A 15,009-nucleotide genomic window follows, 5' to 3' on the forward strand; every position below is an offset into this window, starting at 1 on the left:
GAGACACCATGTGATTACACTAATATGTGGAATTTAATTGAAACAGATAAACATAGAGGGGGGAGAGAGAGACAGGCAAATGAAGAAACACACTCAACTACAGAGAACAAACTAATGGTTTTGAGAAAGGGGGTTTAGTGGGAGGAATGAATAAATAGGTGATGAGAATTAAGGAGTTCAGTTGTGATGACACCAGGTAATGTCCTGAAGTACTGAATCACTGTATTTTACACCTGAATCTAATATTATACTGTATGTTAACTAACTTGAATATAAATAAAAACTTAATAAGCAAGACATTAGCATGATAGGCAATATGGTTTTCAGGTCTGAAGCTTAAGATAATATCCATACTGATACAAATTTTAGAGTTCTTCATGAAAATGTTGAGTTGAAGCAATAGTGGTTAATTCAAAAAAATATTGTAGAGATAGCACGTATAAAAAGGCATAAGAGAACAGAATAGAGGAAGACAGAACATGGATTCTTCAGGGAAGTACAGTCTTTCAATTCTCAAAGTGATAAGGATCATGAAAGTTCTGAAGAAAGAAGTGAGATAATCTCATTTTGTTTTAAAAACATCATTTAGTATGGATATGACACTATGAACATGATAAATAACTTTAATTAGATTAAGATATAATATGTAGAAGTATTACTGTGTCAAAAATAAATTTCTAATGAATGAAAGGAAATGTAGGATATAGATGACATTATATCATAAATATTTATTAAAATTAAATGATATACCAAGTATGAAATACCTTTGGAAGTCATGAGGTAAATGATTCCTATTACTTGGTTATAAAAACTCATGAATTTCTTTGGAAAAAAAGTTCTCCCCTTCCTTTTCTAATATCATTATCCTTTTCTCTTCCTTTTCCTTCATACCTCCCTCGCTACCATTTTCCTGGGCCTTACTCTGAGGCTGTGGCAGAGAGATGAATTCTGGCTGCAGAGAAGCAGGCGTGGCAGTAAAAGCTAAGGCATTTGCAGAGGTAGAGACTGAAAGGGAGATGGAAGCAGAGGTAGTCATGGCCCCTTGGTGGGACCATGGTGCATGGCTAGGCCTTGTAACTCCCTGAAGCCAATAAAGGAAAGGGCTCACTTGGCTGAAGACATAGGGCTTTGTGCAATGTTCATCGAAGTGGCTCAAAATTCCCACCTGCACCCATGTGTCCTTTGGTTGTAGACGGCACACCAGAGGTGCCCCTAAGTCACCCTGCAAGAGACAAGGAACAAAATGTCAATGTACATTTTAAATGAGGCTGGGACATAATTTCTGATGTTGGAAAAGTGACTTCTGCCTTCTGCACCCCTCAACTGTATCACCTTACAGCCAGCCTCCCCCATAGCTTTCTTGGCTTCCGCACAGAAAGTGAATTTATTCAACTTCGGCCAATGCTGGGCACATGAGCTGACTTGCAAGATGCTCAGGTGCCTTTTTTGCAAAATTCCAGGACTTCCTAGTGGAAAACAAAAAATACAGAGGTTGTTAGCTTTACCTTAGATTAGATGGAGAAATATGTCCAAAAAAAGTTAATAACAAATTACATGATATGATATTATATTCTTTCTCTTAAAATATTCTTATCCCATCCCAGTATTTATTCTGCATTACTTACCTCTCATGAGGGACCAACTGGGTAGCCAGCAGTCATACAGCTGTATTTTTTTTTCTTGCTCCAGACTCTCCTCCAGGCAGATAGGAAGCACCAGAGATTGAAAATGTAGTGGTTGCTTCAGGAAGATTAGCCCAGGTCCCAAAGGTCCCTTGGGACCTATGTAGGGCATGGCACCATGAATGCCTACTGTTTCAGCTTGGGCTGGCTCCTGAAGATCAGTTAGTCCCACTTGAACCAGGGCCAGAGCCTCTGAGTTTTTTCTGGGTGGGAAATGGATTAAGCATTTTATTAGTACATTTTTCAAGTGAAAAATACCTTTATACATTATATGACTCAAAGTTTAGGTGAGCATTAAAGTACTATCCCTATTCCCTTCACTACTTGTGTCTTATTAGGCATGATATGTATAGACACCTTCAGGGATGAGAAGGTAAATGTTAAAATGCAAACCATTTTCTTTTTTAAAAATTCTTCATGTAAATTATTACTCATACTAATATTTAGAATTTACTGCTTACAAAATAGATTTTCAAAGTTAGGAATTAAAATATCCCACTTAATAACATGTAAGTAATTTCAGAAGGTTACTCCCTTTCCTTGGGTCTGTTTTCTTTGTTCTCCTGGATTTACTTCACTATGTTAAAAGAAGAAATAAAATTATACTCAAGATAATATTTTCAAATAATTATAATTCTTCTCCAGATTCATATATTTAAGATATAACATGGGGAGTGCCTGGGTGACTCAGTCAGTTAAGCATATGACTTTGGCTCAGGTCATATCTTGTGGCTTGAGGGTATGAGCTCCTCATCAGGAGCTGAGAGCTCTCAGACTGGAGCCTGATTCAGATTATGTGTCTCCCTGTCTCTCTGTCCCTTCACTGCTCACACTCTCTCTCTCAAAAATAAGTAAATATTAGACAAATTTTAAAAAGTGAGATAACATGGTTGAGGCCATAAAATGCTAACCTGTGATCCTAATGTAGGTTACAATTTAAACTCAGCATAAAACATCATTTTACTATAAGTCATATTATATAAAAATAGGGTATCTTTTTATAGATATATTGATTTGCATCCTGAAATCTCCAGGAAACAACTAAGGCACTAATTTAGAGATAATTGAGATTATGACAAGATATGAGGATATGCTCTTTAGTTAAGAAAATGCATCAGATGTGATTACTACAAGAAGATATACTAAATTTGATTTCTGTAGCTAACGAAGAATATGTATCTTCTGTAAAAAATCTTGAAATGACTTACTGAGACTTACATGAAATTTGCACATCTAGCTGTGGTAAAGATCCACTGTTTATTCAGTATAGAGCCAGCACAGAAATGGAAGAGAGTTGCACAGAAACCACCCAAGGGAATTCACCCATTTCTGCCTCCCAGCAGTTGGGACAGTGAGGAACAAGGCCAGGACGTAATCCACATTCTGCAGAAGAAATCCACATGTTCAATAAATTGAAGTTATATTACCCTCACTTCCATGAGCATATAGATTTCCTATTTTTAGTTTTTATAAAAACATTTTAAATCTTCAACTTTGGGAAAATGCTTGAAACTATGTTTTTAGCATTACAAAGTTGAGTATGGGAACAGTTTGTATACACTCTCTGAAAATACCATATTTTTATTCATTCCTCAAATGGAACAATAAACAATTTATAAGTACTACAAGTGTTTTTATAGCATCCTACTATATAATGGCAAGAAATTATAGCTATATTTATAGCAAAACTATATATACTTAACTCAAACTATTTCTGGCAAAAATAAGGTAGCCTTCTCTCAATATGTAAATACCTTTTAAGATTTTATTTGCTCCCCATTCTGTGATATAAATAACACTCTGAATTTTGGTTCTGTACAACTATGAGAACTTGACTTCTGACTTACCCAAAAGCTGTTTTTAGGCCCTAATTAAAACCTTGGCCCCAAGGATAATAACTCAAATAGATGACTCTACTGAACTTGCCTATGGTTTTATGAGAAATAACAGCTGTCTTGAAGAGCCAGAAAGTCTGGACACTCTCTTTCCAGACCACATCCAGATGACACTCAGGCAAGGAAACATTGAATTCTGAATATTTGAGAGTATCTTGTTCATGCTGATTAGAGTTGGTTCCAGCTTGAGATCCAGGTATTAGAGAATGTTCTTTTGTTTTAAGTGTGGCTGGAGCAGCAGGAAGATATGAAAAAGTATGAGAAAGAAGCGTGTCTTCGGTACGTTTTGAGAAAGACAGTTCCTTGTCAGAGCTATCAGAAGAGGAGACTAAGGGCAGGACAATATGAGAGAAGGCTGCTAGAGAAAAAAACGAGCAAGAAGGGAAAATACAGGATAAAGGGAATGTGCAAGAAATGACTAACCAGGAATGGGACAATGCATATAGAGATGGGACAGAACAAGGAACAAAAGAGGAAAATGATGGAGAACGGGGACGAAGAGAAGTAGATGATACTTCAGGGCTTCCATTTGCTTTGGTAATTTGTAATTTATTGACAAAGTTCACGTAATGAAATCTATCAGGAAGCCAAGTACTTGAAAGGATAGTAGAGGGAATGTTTATGAGCTCACTCAGTTGGAGAGAACTGATTTGATTTTGGCTTTCTGTTGTAGCTATCTCAGTTGACAATGCTATAAAATACTCATCTGGGGAAAGAATAGTTTCTGTTGGTATAAAATATATTTTCTTAGACCAGGAACCAAAGTGATTAATTAGGGGATTTGCTCTATCTGACTCAATTTCAGAAGGAGCAAATGTTATGATTATATGAGCTTTAAAATGCCTGTCAGGTCTTATTTCTATTTCAGTATTGGTCCATGTTCTGATTTTCTTAAGTTTGTGAATAGCAATGGATGCAATAATATCAGTTTCAGGCTGGCCCCAGGATCTGACTGATTGGGTTGCACGCTGGATCCAAGGGTGAACTATATTAAATTCAGTCTGTATCCTGGAGCTGAATATCTCAGATTCTGAGTGGGTCCATGGCCTGATTGTATTCTTTTCAACATGGAACCATGATCTGCCTGTATCAGCTTCTAGTTTCATCCAAGGTCTGACTGTTTGGGTTGCAGAGTAGGTCCAGGGTTGATTTGAAGTTCCTCTTTGCTGAGTTAAGGGGTTAACTAAACCAATTTCACTCTGAATCCAGAGACTGTCTAAGTGGGAGTCAGACTGAATCCAGGGTTTGGCTGTATCACTTTGAGTCTGTAACCAAGATGTAACTGTATCAACTTCAAATAAGGTTGGAGGTTTTGCCACTTGTCTTTCCCTCTGGGTCCAAATTTGGATTCTTCCAGTTTCAGATTTGGCCCATGGTTTAATCTTATTAGCCTCAGGCTGGTTCCAAGGTTTTATTGAATCCATTTGAGTCTGAAACCAATGTCTTGTTACTACATCAGCTTTAGGCTCTGTCGAGACATATATTCCTAAATTTTGAGACTGGGCGCATGATCTGATCATAGCAGTTTCAAACTGAATCCAGGGTTGGACTGTGTTGGTTTCAAGCTTGTACCAGGATCTGACTGAAATAAGTTCATACTGAGCCCAAGAGTTGCTTATGTGATTTTGGGTCCAGGAAAGTGTCATCTGAGATTCAAGGTCAGACCAGGGCCAAACTGCATTATTTTGAGTCAAGAACCAAAATATGCCTATATTTCCTTCAACCCAGGGACTAACTAACTGAGATTCAGGATGAGTCCAGAATCTGATTGTACTACTTTTAGGATGAGTCCAAAGGCTGAATATACCAGCTTTGGTCTGAATCCATTCTTGCAATGCATCACCTTCAGAAAGAGTCCAGGTTCTTATTTTGTCTCTTTCAAACTGATTCCAAAGCTGGATAAAACCAGTTTCAGACTGATTCCATAATATCACTGCAGGAGTTTTATGCTGGGCCAAGGGCTCAAATCTATCAGCTCCAAACTGGGCCAATGTACTCACTATTTGATACTCTGGATGGGCCCAGGTTCTTACTCTTTCCATTTTGGTTTTAAACCAGTACTTGCTAATGCCAGACTGAGGTTGGGGCAAGAATCTAGCTGCTTGAGGCAAAGGCACTATCCATGACACCAGTGTGCCAGTTTCAGGAAAGGTCCAGGTACTGACATTATCAATTCGAGGATGTGTCCACAAAAGAGATGCTTGATTTTCTATTTGAATCAAGGATTGAGTAGTATGATTTTGAGGATGTGACATACTGAAGGCACTGGATTCAGGTGTCCAGGATTTCTTAGACTCGGTTGCAAGCATTGTCCAAAATATAACTGAATCAGTTACACCTGGCATATAAAAATTTATTACTTGGGATTCAGCATGAATCCATGATATAAACGTGGAAAAATAAGAGTGTGTCCAGGTTTTTATTGTGAAATAATCAGTCAGAGTCCATAGTATGATTGTAGAAGCTCCAGTCTCTATCAAAGGAGTTAGTGGAGAGGAACCCTGGGTCCGCAGTTTGATTCTGGAAACAAGTGTCTCTGTCCAGGGATTGATTGTTGGAGACTCAACCTGTGTCCATGGTGTGAAAACTACAGCCTCTATCCAGGGATTTACTACTATAGATTCAGCATGAGTCAATGGCAGGACTCTGGAAGCCACAGCCTCTATCCAGGGATTTACTGCTATGGATATAGTTTGGGTCCATGGCAAGACTCTGGAAGCCAGACCCTCTGTCCAAGGATTTACTGCTGAAGAGGTAGCCTGAGTCAGTGGTGTGACTCTGGACACTAGAGCTTCTGTCCAGGGAACTACTGCTGGGATTCATACTGGGCCCATGGCAGGGGTTGGGAAGGTTCAGCCTGTATCCAGGGAATTAGTGCTGGAGATACAGACTGGGTCTTTGGCAGGACTCTGGATACTATAGCCTCTGTCCAGGGAACTAGTGCCAGAGATACAGACTGGGCCATTGGCAGAACTCTGGGTTCTACAGCCTCTGTCCAGGGAATTACTGCTGGAGATACAGACTGGGCCCACTCAGGGACTCTGGAAGGTTTAGCCTCTTTCCAGGGAATTACTGATGGAGAAACAGCCTGAATCATTGGAAAGACTCTGTAAGTTATAGCCTCTGTCCAGGGATTAACTGCAGGAGGTAGAGCCTGGAGCCACTGTGAGACTCTAGAAACTATATCCTCTGTCCAGGTATGTAGTGATGGAGATAGAGCCAGGTTCCATGGTGAGCCTCTGGAAATTAGAGTCTCTGACCAGGGATTTACTGCTAGAGATACAGTTTGTGTCCAGGGCATGACCCTGGAATATACAGCTTCTCTCCATGGATTTAGGGATAGGGACTCACTCTGGGCCAATGGTGTGATTGTGTCACTATCAAATTGTGTCCAAGGTTTAATCACTACAGATTGAATCTGGGTCAATGGTGGGACTATTTCAAAATGAGACCAAGGGTTTACTGCTGGAGTTTTAGCTTTGCTCCAAAATGTATATGAGGAAGCTAGTAGCTGTATCCAAAGTTTTGCTCTTGAGGATTCATCCAGGGCCCACATTGTTACTGTATCTGATACAGACTTTGTCCAGGGATTTAATGCTACAGATTCAGTCCACAGTCTAATTGTATCAGCTATAGCCTGTGTCAATGGACTTACTTTTGAATATTCAGCTTGGGCCCATGGTAAGTCAACTGAAGGCTTTATCCAGGTATTTGCTGCTGGAGATTCAGCCTGAGTCCACAATGTGGCTGTACTAACCTCAGAGATAAGTGATGGATTCACTGGAGACTTGTACTCTGTCAAGATATTTACTGCTGATGATTCAGACTGTATCCAGGAATTGACTGCTGGAAATTTAACCTGAGTCCAAGTATTTACTGACGGAGACTTAGAGCCTATGACTCTATCAGTCACAGGCTGAGTCCAGTGATTTACAGCTGGAGATTCTTCCTGGGTATGGAATGGGATTATGGAAGCTACAGCTTCTGTCCAGGGAATTAAGGCTGGAGATTCAGTCCATAATTTGACCATAGCTGCCTCACCTTCCAAAGCTTTGGACACTGCCAGTGTCCAAAGTTTTACTTTCAAAAATTGAGATTTAGTGTCTGGTATGACTGTATCAGACACAAGCTCTACCCAGGGCTTCATAGTTGGAAAAAACTCTATGGTCCATATAGTGTGTTTGGTTCAGAAATAGCCTCTGTCCAGGTGTGTTCTTCTGGAGATTCATCCTGAGTTCATGGTGTGGCTATGTAATTTTCAGGCTGTCTCCAGGGATTTATTACAAGAGATGCAGCCTGAATCCACAGTGTGACTGTGACATTTTCAGACTGTGTCCAGGGATTTACTACAGAAAATTCATTGTTGCTCCATGTTTTAATTGTATCAGGTGCAGACTGTGTCCATGAATTTACTTCTGGAGACTCAGTCTGAGACCATGATGTAAATGTGTTAGTTTCTGGGTGTGTCCAGAGACTTAATTCTGGATATCTGCCCTGGCTTTGTGTTGTGAATAGAATAGTTCTGGACTGGGTCCAGTGATTTATTATAGCAGATTTAGCCTGAGTCCGTGGCATGACTGTATCAGTTTCAAACTGTGTCCAGGGATTCCCAAGAGGAGGTTCACCCTGGGTCCACAGTATGACTATATCTACTGTAGGCTGTGTCAGGAGATTTATGAGTTCAGAATTTGCCTTTGTCCAGAGTGTAATAGTATTAATTTCAAGTGTTGCCAAGGGATATACTGGAGATTCAGCCATGTTAACTGGTGTTAGTGTGTCATCTATTGCATCTGTCCATGGATTTACTGCTGGGAATTCACTATAAGTCCATGGTATGACTGTGTCAATTACAGATTGTGTCCAAGGATTTACTTTCAGAGATTCACCTTGAGTCAACTGTGTGACTACATTAGTTTCAGACTGTATCCAGGCATTTACTGGAAACAAGTCACCTTGGTTCCACAGAATGGTTGTATTAGATATGCCCTGCATCACAGACTTTATTGGTAGAGATTCAGCCTGAGTCAGAGATGTGATTGTAAAAGTGACAGCGTCTGTCAAGGTTTTCAATGCTGGAAATTGATCCTGACTCAACAATGTTACTGTGAAAGCTACAGCATCTATCCAGGGACTTCCTGCTATAGATTCAGCCTGAGGTATTACTGTGGCAGCCACAGCCTCTGTCAATGGATTTACTGCTGGAGATTCTGTCTGGCTCCATGATGTGACAGTGTAAGCTACAGCCTCTCTCCAGGGATTTACTACTGGAGATTCAATATGGGCCCATAGTGTGACATCAGCCAAAGGGCCTGTCAAGGTCTCTACTGCAGGAAATTCACCCCCAGTAAATGATGTGACTATATTTGATATGGTCTGTGTCCACTGACTTACTGTTGGAGTTTCACTTTGGGTCCAATGTATAACACTGACAGATACAGGCTCTATCCAGGGATTTACAGCTATAGACTCAGCCTCAATCCATAGGGTGCCTACATCAGGTATAGGTTGTGTCCACGGAGTTACTGGTAGAGATTCAACCTGGGTCCACCATATAACAGTATCAGATATAGTCTCTGTCCAGGGATTTACTGCTGGAGATTCAGTGAGGGTCCATGATGGAACTATATCAACTATAGGCTGTGACCACAAATTTACTCTTAGGGTTTCTTCCTGAGTCCAAGTAGTGAATGTGTCGGTTTCAAACTGTGCCCAGGGATTTACCTCTAGGTTTTCTTTCTGGGTCCATGTTGAGACACTATCAGTCTCATACTGTCTCCAGGGATTTGCTGCTAAAGATTCTGTCAGAGTCCATGTTTTAAGTATATGAGTTTCAGACTTTTCCCAAGAACATAATGATAGAGACTCAGATGGAATACATAGTGTGACTATTTCTGCTACAGATTGTGACCAAGGACTTATTGCTATAGATTCAGCCTGGGTCCATGGTGTGTCTGTTCCTGCTATAGTATCTATCCAGGTATTTACTGCTGGGGATTCATCCTGAGTCCACAGTATGACTTTGTTAGTTTCAGACTGCATCCAGGGGTTTACTGCCAGGGACTCAGCCTGCATCCATGATGTGACCGTATGAGTTTCATATTGTGTCCAAGGATTTACTGATGGGAACTCAGCCTGCATCCATGGTGTATCAGCTACAATTTTCATCCATGGAAGTACTTCTGCAGGCTCACCCTGGGCCTACTGTGTGACTGTATCAGCCACAGGCTGTGTCCAAGGATTTATTTCTAGGGACTCATCTTGGGCCCATGGTATAACTGTATCATTTTCATACTGCATCCAGGGATTTAGTGTTGGAGAGTCAATCTGTGTCCACATTTCTGTGTCAGCTATAGTTTTTATTGGAGAATTTATTTCTGAAGGTTCACCTTGGGTCCACTGTGTGACTATATCATCTACAGGCAGTGTCCAGAGACTTAAGGCTGGCAGTTCAGGCTGAGTCCACTGTGTGACTATATGATACAAAGGATATGCCAAGCGCTTATGTCCTGAAAATTTAGGCTTTGTCCAAGTTGTGACATTAGCTAACATCTCTGTCCAATGATTAACTGAGGGAGTTTCTCCCTGGGTTGAGAATATGACAGTTTCTGTTTCAGATGGTGTCCAGGAATTAACTTCTGGAGTCTGATCCTGAGCCCATGCCCACGGTGTAAGTGTGCCCATGAATATATCAGCTTCATTTTGTGTTGCAGAATTGATCGTATCAACATCTGGCTGAATCCAAGGTCTTGTATCAGATTCAGGCTGGGTCCAAAATCTAACTTTATCACCTTCAAGCTTATCCCAGGGCCTGATGGTATAAATGTCATGTTGAATCCAGGCTTTTAATTTATCTACTGAAAGTTGGTTCCAGGGTCTGACTATTTCTGTTTTGGACTTTTGGGCTTTTTGGGTTACTGGCTCTGTCCATATTGTGGCTGTCTCCATTTGTGTCTGGAACCAGTGTCTGATGTTGTTAGCCTTAGATTTAGTCCAAAGTCTGGCTATATTACCTTCAGGCTGGGCCCAGGAGTGGGCTGTTTGAAATTCTGTCCCAATCCAAGGTGTAAAGGTATCCATTTCTGTATGCAACCATGATCTGATTCTATCAGCTTTAGGCTGAGACCAGAAAATAGTTGTTTGAGATTCAGGTTGACTCCAGGTTTTCCTTTTATTTGTTTTTATTAGCAACCAAAGTTTGGCTGCATCAGCTTCAGGCCCTGTCCAGGGTATAACCATATTAACTTTAGACTGTGTCCATATTCTGAATATTGATGCTTCAGGATTCATCCCTGGTTGGATGTTACCAGCTTCAGACGGATTCCATGATCTTACTATGTCAACTTCAGGACGAATCCAAGGATAGTGTGTTTTAAAGTCTGGCTGGAACCTTGGTCTCATTTGATTAGCCCTAGTCCACAACCAAGATCTGGCTGTAGCAGCATTAGGCTGTTTTCTGAGTCTGACTGTTTGAATTTCAATGTGAGTCACAGATCTAATCGCATTTGCTTCTGGCAGGGTCCAATTTTTGTCTCAACCATGTTCAGACTGGGCTCTACGTTTGACTATTTGGAACTCAGGCTGAATCCATATTCTTTGTTTTAGTCTGTAACCATGGTCTGACTGTATCGACTTTTAGTTGAGTGTGTGGTCTTCTCGCGTGGGTTTCTGACTGAGACCAGCTTTGAATTGTGTCAGCTTCAGGCTGAATCCAGGACCTGATTATATGAGCTTTAGACTGAATGAAAGCCTCGATTACATCTGTAATAGTATGTTTCAAAAGCCACGTTGTATCTGCAGTCTGCACCTGGGATCTCACCATAACTGACTCATGTTTACTCAATGGATTTATTCTATCCATTTGCCTTGAGGCTTTGTTCAGACTGGTCTTATATTGTACCCAAGACCTAATAGTATAACTTGTAGATGGAACCCAAGTAAAGGGCATATTAATTGCAGAAGAAGTCCACAATTCAGTTAACTTAGATTTGGGGAGAATCCAGTACTCACTTGTATTTTCTGGAAGTTTTTGGGATCCATCTAAATTTAAGACTGGCTGAAACAAAGGTTCCAAGGTAACAGTTACTTTAGGATATTGTGATCCATCTGCATTTAGTGTGGAACATGTCCAGAATTCAATTTTATTAATTGTTAAAGGGACCCATGGATGCCAGTTATAAGTTATTGGTTTAACAACACTGTTAACTCTATCAGCTACATGCTGTATTTGGCTTCCAAAACTCTCTTCACTAGATTGGATCTGCATCACGGAATGTGTCCAAGGTCCAATGTCAGGAGTAATTTTTAGCCAGGGTCTAACTGGAGGTTGATCCTGGAAGGGAAGCATACTAGACTAAACTTGAGATTTTACAGTACTAATTTCAGAAGTAAGCTGGGATTTTTGTATGCCACTTGAAAACATAAAACAGGATATACCAGAATTAACTAATGGTAGAGTATGAAGCCCAATTATACTGGCTAAAGGACTAACCCAGGAGTTTACTGAATTGGTCCCTGTCTGATATTGGTGTTTCATTGTATCTTTCAGATAATGTCCCAGGGTACCAATTTATCAGATGTTGGAGGGGTTAGGGGTTCAGAAAGAACACAATTTCAGAATTATCAGCTATCAGGGCATTCCAGGGCTCAGGCATATCAGAAGGATCCTGTTTTCTGGTAACAGGAGATGCCCAAGATTGTACTGTTGGGAATTTTCTAGCTGAAGAGAGGTGACTGCTTTGAAGGCCTAACTGTCTACTGCTAGGAAAAGCATCTCTGTTATTTGAACCAAAAAACACTAGAGGAGAATTCCAGCGCTGTCTGTTCAGTGGGAAGGTGCCTAATCTTCTCTTCCATGATTGTATGGAGAGTCCATGGGACATCAAAATGGCAGTGTTCCTGTTCAGATTAAGTCTGTCTTGTGAATCATGTTCTATACCAGGAGTAAAACTGCAGGGTAGGGAAAAAACAGAATCCAATGGCTTCTGGGATGCCTTGATAAGCCACCTTATCCAAGACAGATATGGAGCCATCTTGATGACAATAATAGGGCCATAACAGGCCATTGAGGACTCACTGACGAGGCCTACCAGTTCCCAGTGGTTGCCAAAGAGGCAGAGAACAGGACTGCCCTGCTGTACCTGAGTGACAAAAAAGAAATGATAAGCCACATGAGACAGACAGGTAGACAAACATATACAGTAAGCATATATTAAAATGTAGTATTGTAAGTCATAAATATATAACTTGTTAAGAGAGAAAAACCAAATGACAGATGGTATTTAGAGAAAACTCCCATACACTAAAAACCAACGATATATTCAACATTCCTTATTTGGATTATCACTTATTCTTTTAGCTGAGTATTTCTATGCAGAGAACAACTTACACAGCCATATGTGATAAACTGTGCTTATAACTGTCATGTCTGCTTCCCTTTCACTCCGCCCTTATGTCATGGATTTTTGTACTCCTGACAGGCAGAATGACAATAAGAGTAAAGGTCAAAGGCTTTACTAATTAGTTTCTCATCTCTACTCAACATTTCTCCTTTGTTCATTTTGGTACCACCATACTTGCTTCATTATTCACAGAACATTTTCCATAGTAGTTTCTTCTGCCTGGAATTTTTTTCCCTTAAGTATTTACAAGGACTAATTTTTCAATAGTTTTAGACATTTGCTCAAATTAAAACAACAACATTTTTAAAGGCTTTCTTTCTTTCTATTTTGATAGCACATTTTCATCATCTTGGTATCACCAATTATTTTATTGGAAGTATGTTTTACACTCATTACTTTACCTTTTAATTTCTTGTCTGACTCTTGTTAAGTTCATGAGGGTAATGAGGATTATATACCTTTTAAACTGCTAAGTATTAGCACAGTAGCAAATCATGTTTAGATACTCAATATTTAATGAATGAATAATTCCTTATTGTTCTTGCAGACCTTTTGCCAGATAATTATGAGGAAATAATATGACTGAAAAAATCTGACTTATTCAGTTTGTTAAAAGCCATTTTTTATACCATCTTGCAGAACAGAAAATGTGATTTTTCTAAAATGCTTCTTTTTGCATTATAATATTTTTGAGGCTTCAACTGCTTAAACAATCAAGTCCATGTACCAGTACTTCATAATATGGTCCCAGTTTATTTTTTGTCACCTTTTTTCATGTAACTTTCTTACCAACACATCCCTCTACAATTTTTACTGCTCAAATGTTCTTTAATAATTATACATTAAGTAGTCTTGTTATCTGCACAGCTAATATCTATTGCAAACAACTATTCCCTCCCCTCAAAAATTTAAGCATCTAGTCAAATTTAGATATTTGTATCTCTACCGNAACCGCGAGATCATGCCCTAAGCGAAAGTCTGATGCTCAACCAACTAAGCCACCCAGGCGCCCCCAAGGATGGGATCTTTAAAGAATGGAGACTAGGCATCTTTTCTCTCTGCACCCTATCAAATTGAGATTTATCATTGTGTGGTTACCTTATATCCGTTAATTTCAGGTTTCTCAAATACTACTTTCAACACCATTTTTTTCTGATAAAGTTTTGGCAATATACTTCTTAAGAATATTGATATGAGCTCATATCCACTCTCCATCAGGAATTCTACCTAACCTCTAACTTATCTGAAATTTCAAGCAATACCTTTAATTTTGCATTTCTTATTTTTTTTGTCTTAAATGTCTTTCTTGCTATTTGTGTCTTTTTAAATCATATCTGTGTTACAAACTAAATATTACTGTTTCCACATGATCTCCTAAGTTGACCTTTATAAAAAGAGTCCATAATATTCCTTAAAAATAATGAACTATTGGTAACAGGAACTTTTCATCACTAATTCTATGATAAAAGGAAAATAACTATACCCTGTAACTGAAGATTTTCATTTTTTTCTAAGTACTCTCAGTCTGTATTTGTAAAACTGAATTCTATGTATTCTAATAGCCCAACCCAATCCCAGAATAACCTCTTCTTCCCATTGCTTCCGATATATTTCAGCAAGTTTTCTAAATCTAAAATGAAAATATCCCTGCTTTATTTCTGATTATAAGAATAAATATTTCTGTGCAACTTTTAAACAATATATTTTTATATATTACATAATCATAATAAACATTACATCTTTAAATCCCATGTGGAGATAAAACTTTCTTTTTTACTATGGTAATAAGTTAACAGTTATGTTATCTACCCTCTTAATTTTTAAGTGTACAATGTAGGAATATTAACTGTATACATCAGGATGTCGAACAGATCTCCAGAATTTATTTACCTTGCATAACCAAAACTTTTATCCTTTTTATAGAATTTTACATATATTTTTATATCTATCCCCAGTGGTAACTTTGCCCTTATACAGTAGGTACCCAGCAGTCTTCCTGTGGCTGACTCCATATGCATAAAATGTTATTTTTAG

The 15,009-nt window shown here is 39.2% G+C and overlaps 1 protein-coding gene across 1 annotated transcript in view; it reads right to left on the minus strand.

The window, feature by feature from the left end:
• Positions 1 to 891: 891 nt before the first annotated feature.
• LOC144224261 (uncharacterized) overlaps positions 892 to 15,009 on the minus strand; it is a gene marked incomplete at its 3' end in the record, with an annotated part of 24,820 nt that continues 10,702 nt past the window's right edge. The window contains 12 exon segments of the mRNA XM_077755163.1: positions 892 to 1,222; positions 1,333 to 1,466; positions 1,626 to 1,885; positions 2,901 to 2,970; positions 2,973 to 3,065; positions 3,609 to 6,396; positions 6,399 to 7,754; positions 7,757 to 11,171; positions 11,173 to 12,124; positions 12,127 to 12,183; positions 12,186 to 12,714; positions 14,960 to 15,009. The exon segment at positions 14,960 to 15,009 is cut by the window's right edge and continues 13 nt beyond it. Coding sequence (XP_077611289.1) covers positions 892 to 1,222; positions 1,333 to 1,466; positions 1,626 to 1,885; positions 2,901 to 2,970; positions 2,973 to 3,065; positions 3,609 to 6,396; positions 6,399 to 7,754; positions 7,757 to 11,171; positions 11,173 to 12,124; positions 12,127 to 12,183; positions 12,186 to 12,714; positions 14,960 to 15,009 — 10,035 coding nt within the window.

The sequence above is a fragment of the Crocuta crocuta genome, unplaced genomic scaffold (assembly GCF_008692635.1).
Source record: "Crocuta crocuta isolate KB4526 unplaced genomic scaffold, BGI_CrCroc_1.0 scaffold1610, whole genome shotgun sequence".
NCBI classification, from domain to species: domain Eukaryota; kingdom Metazoa; phylum Chordata; class Mammalia; order Carnivora; family Hyaenidae; genus Crocuta; species Crocuta crocuta.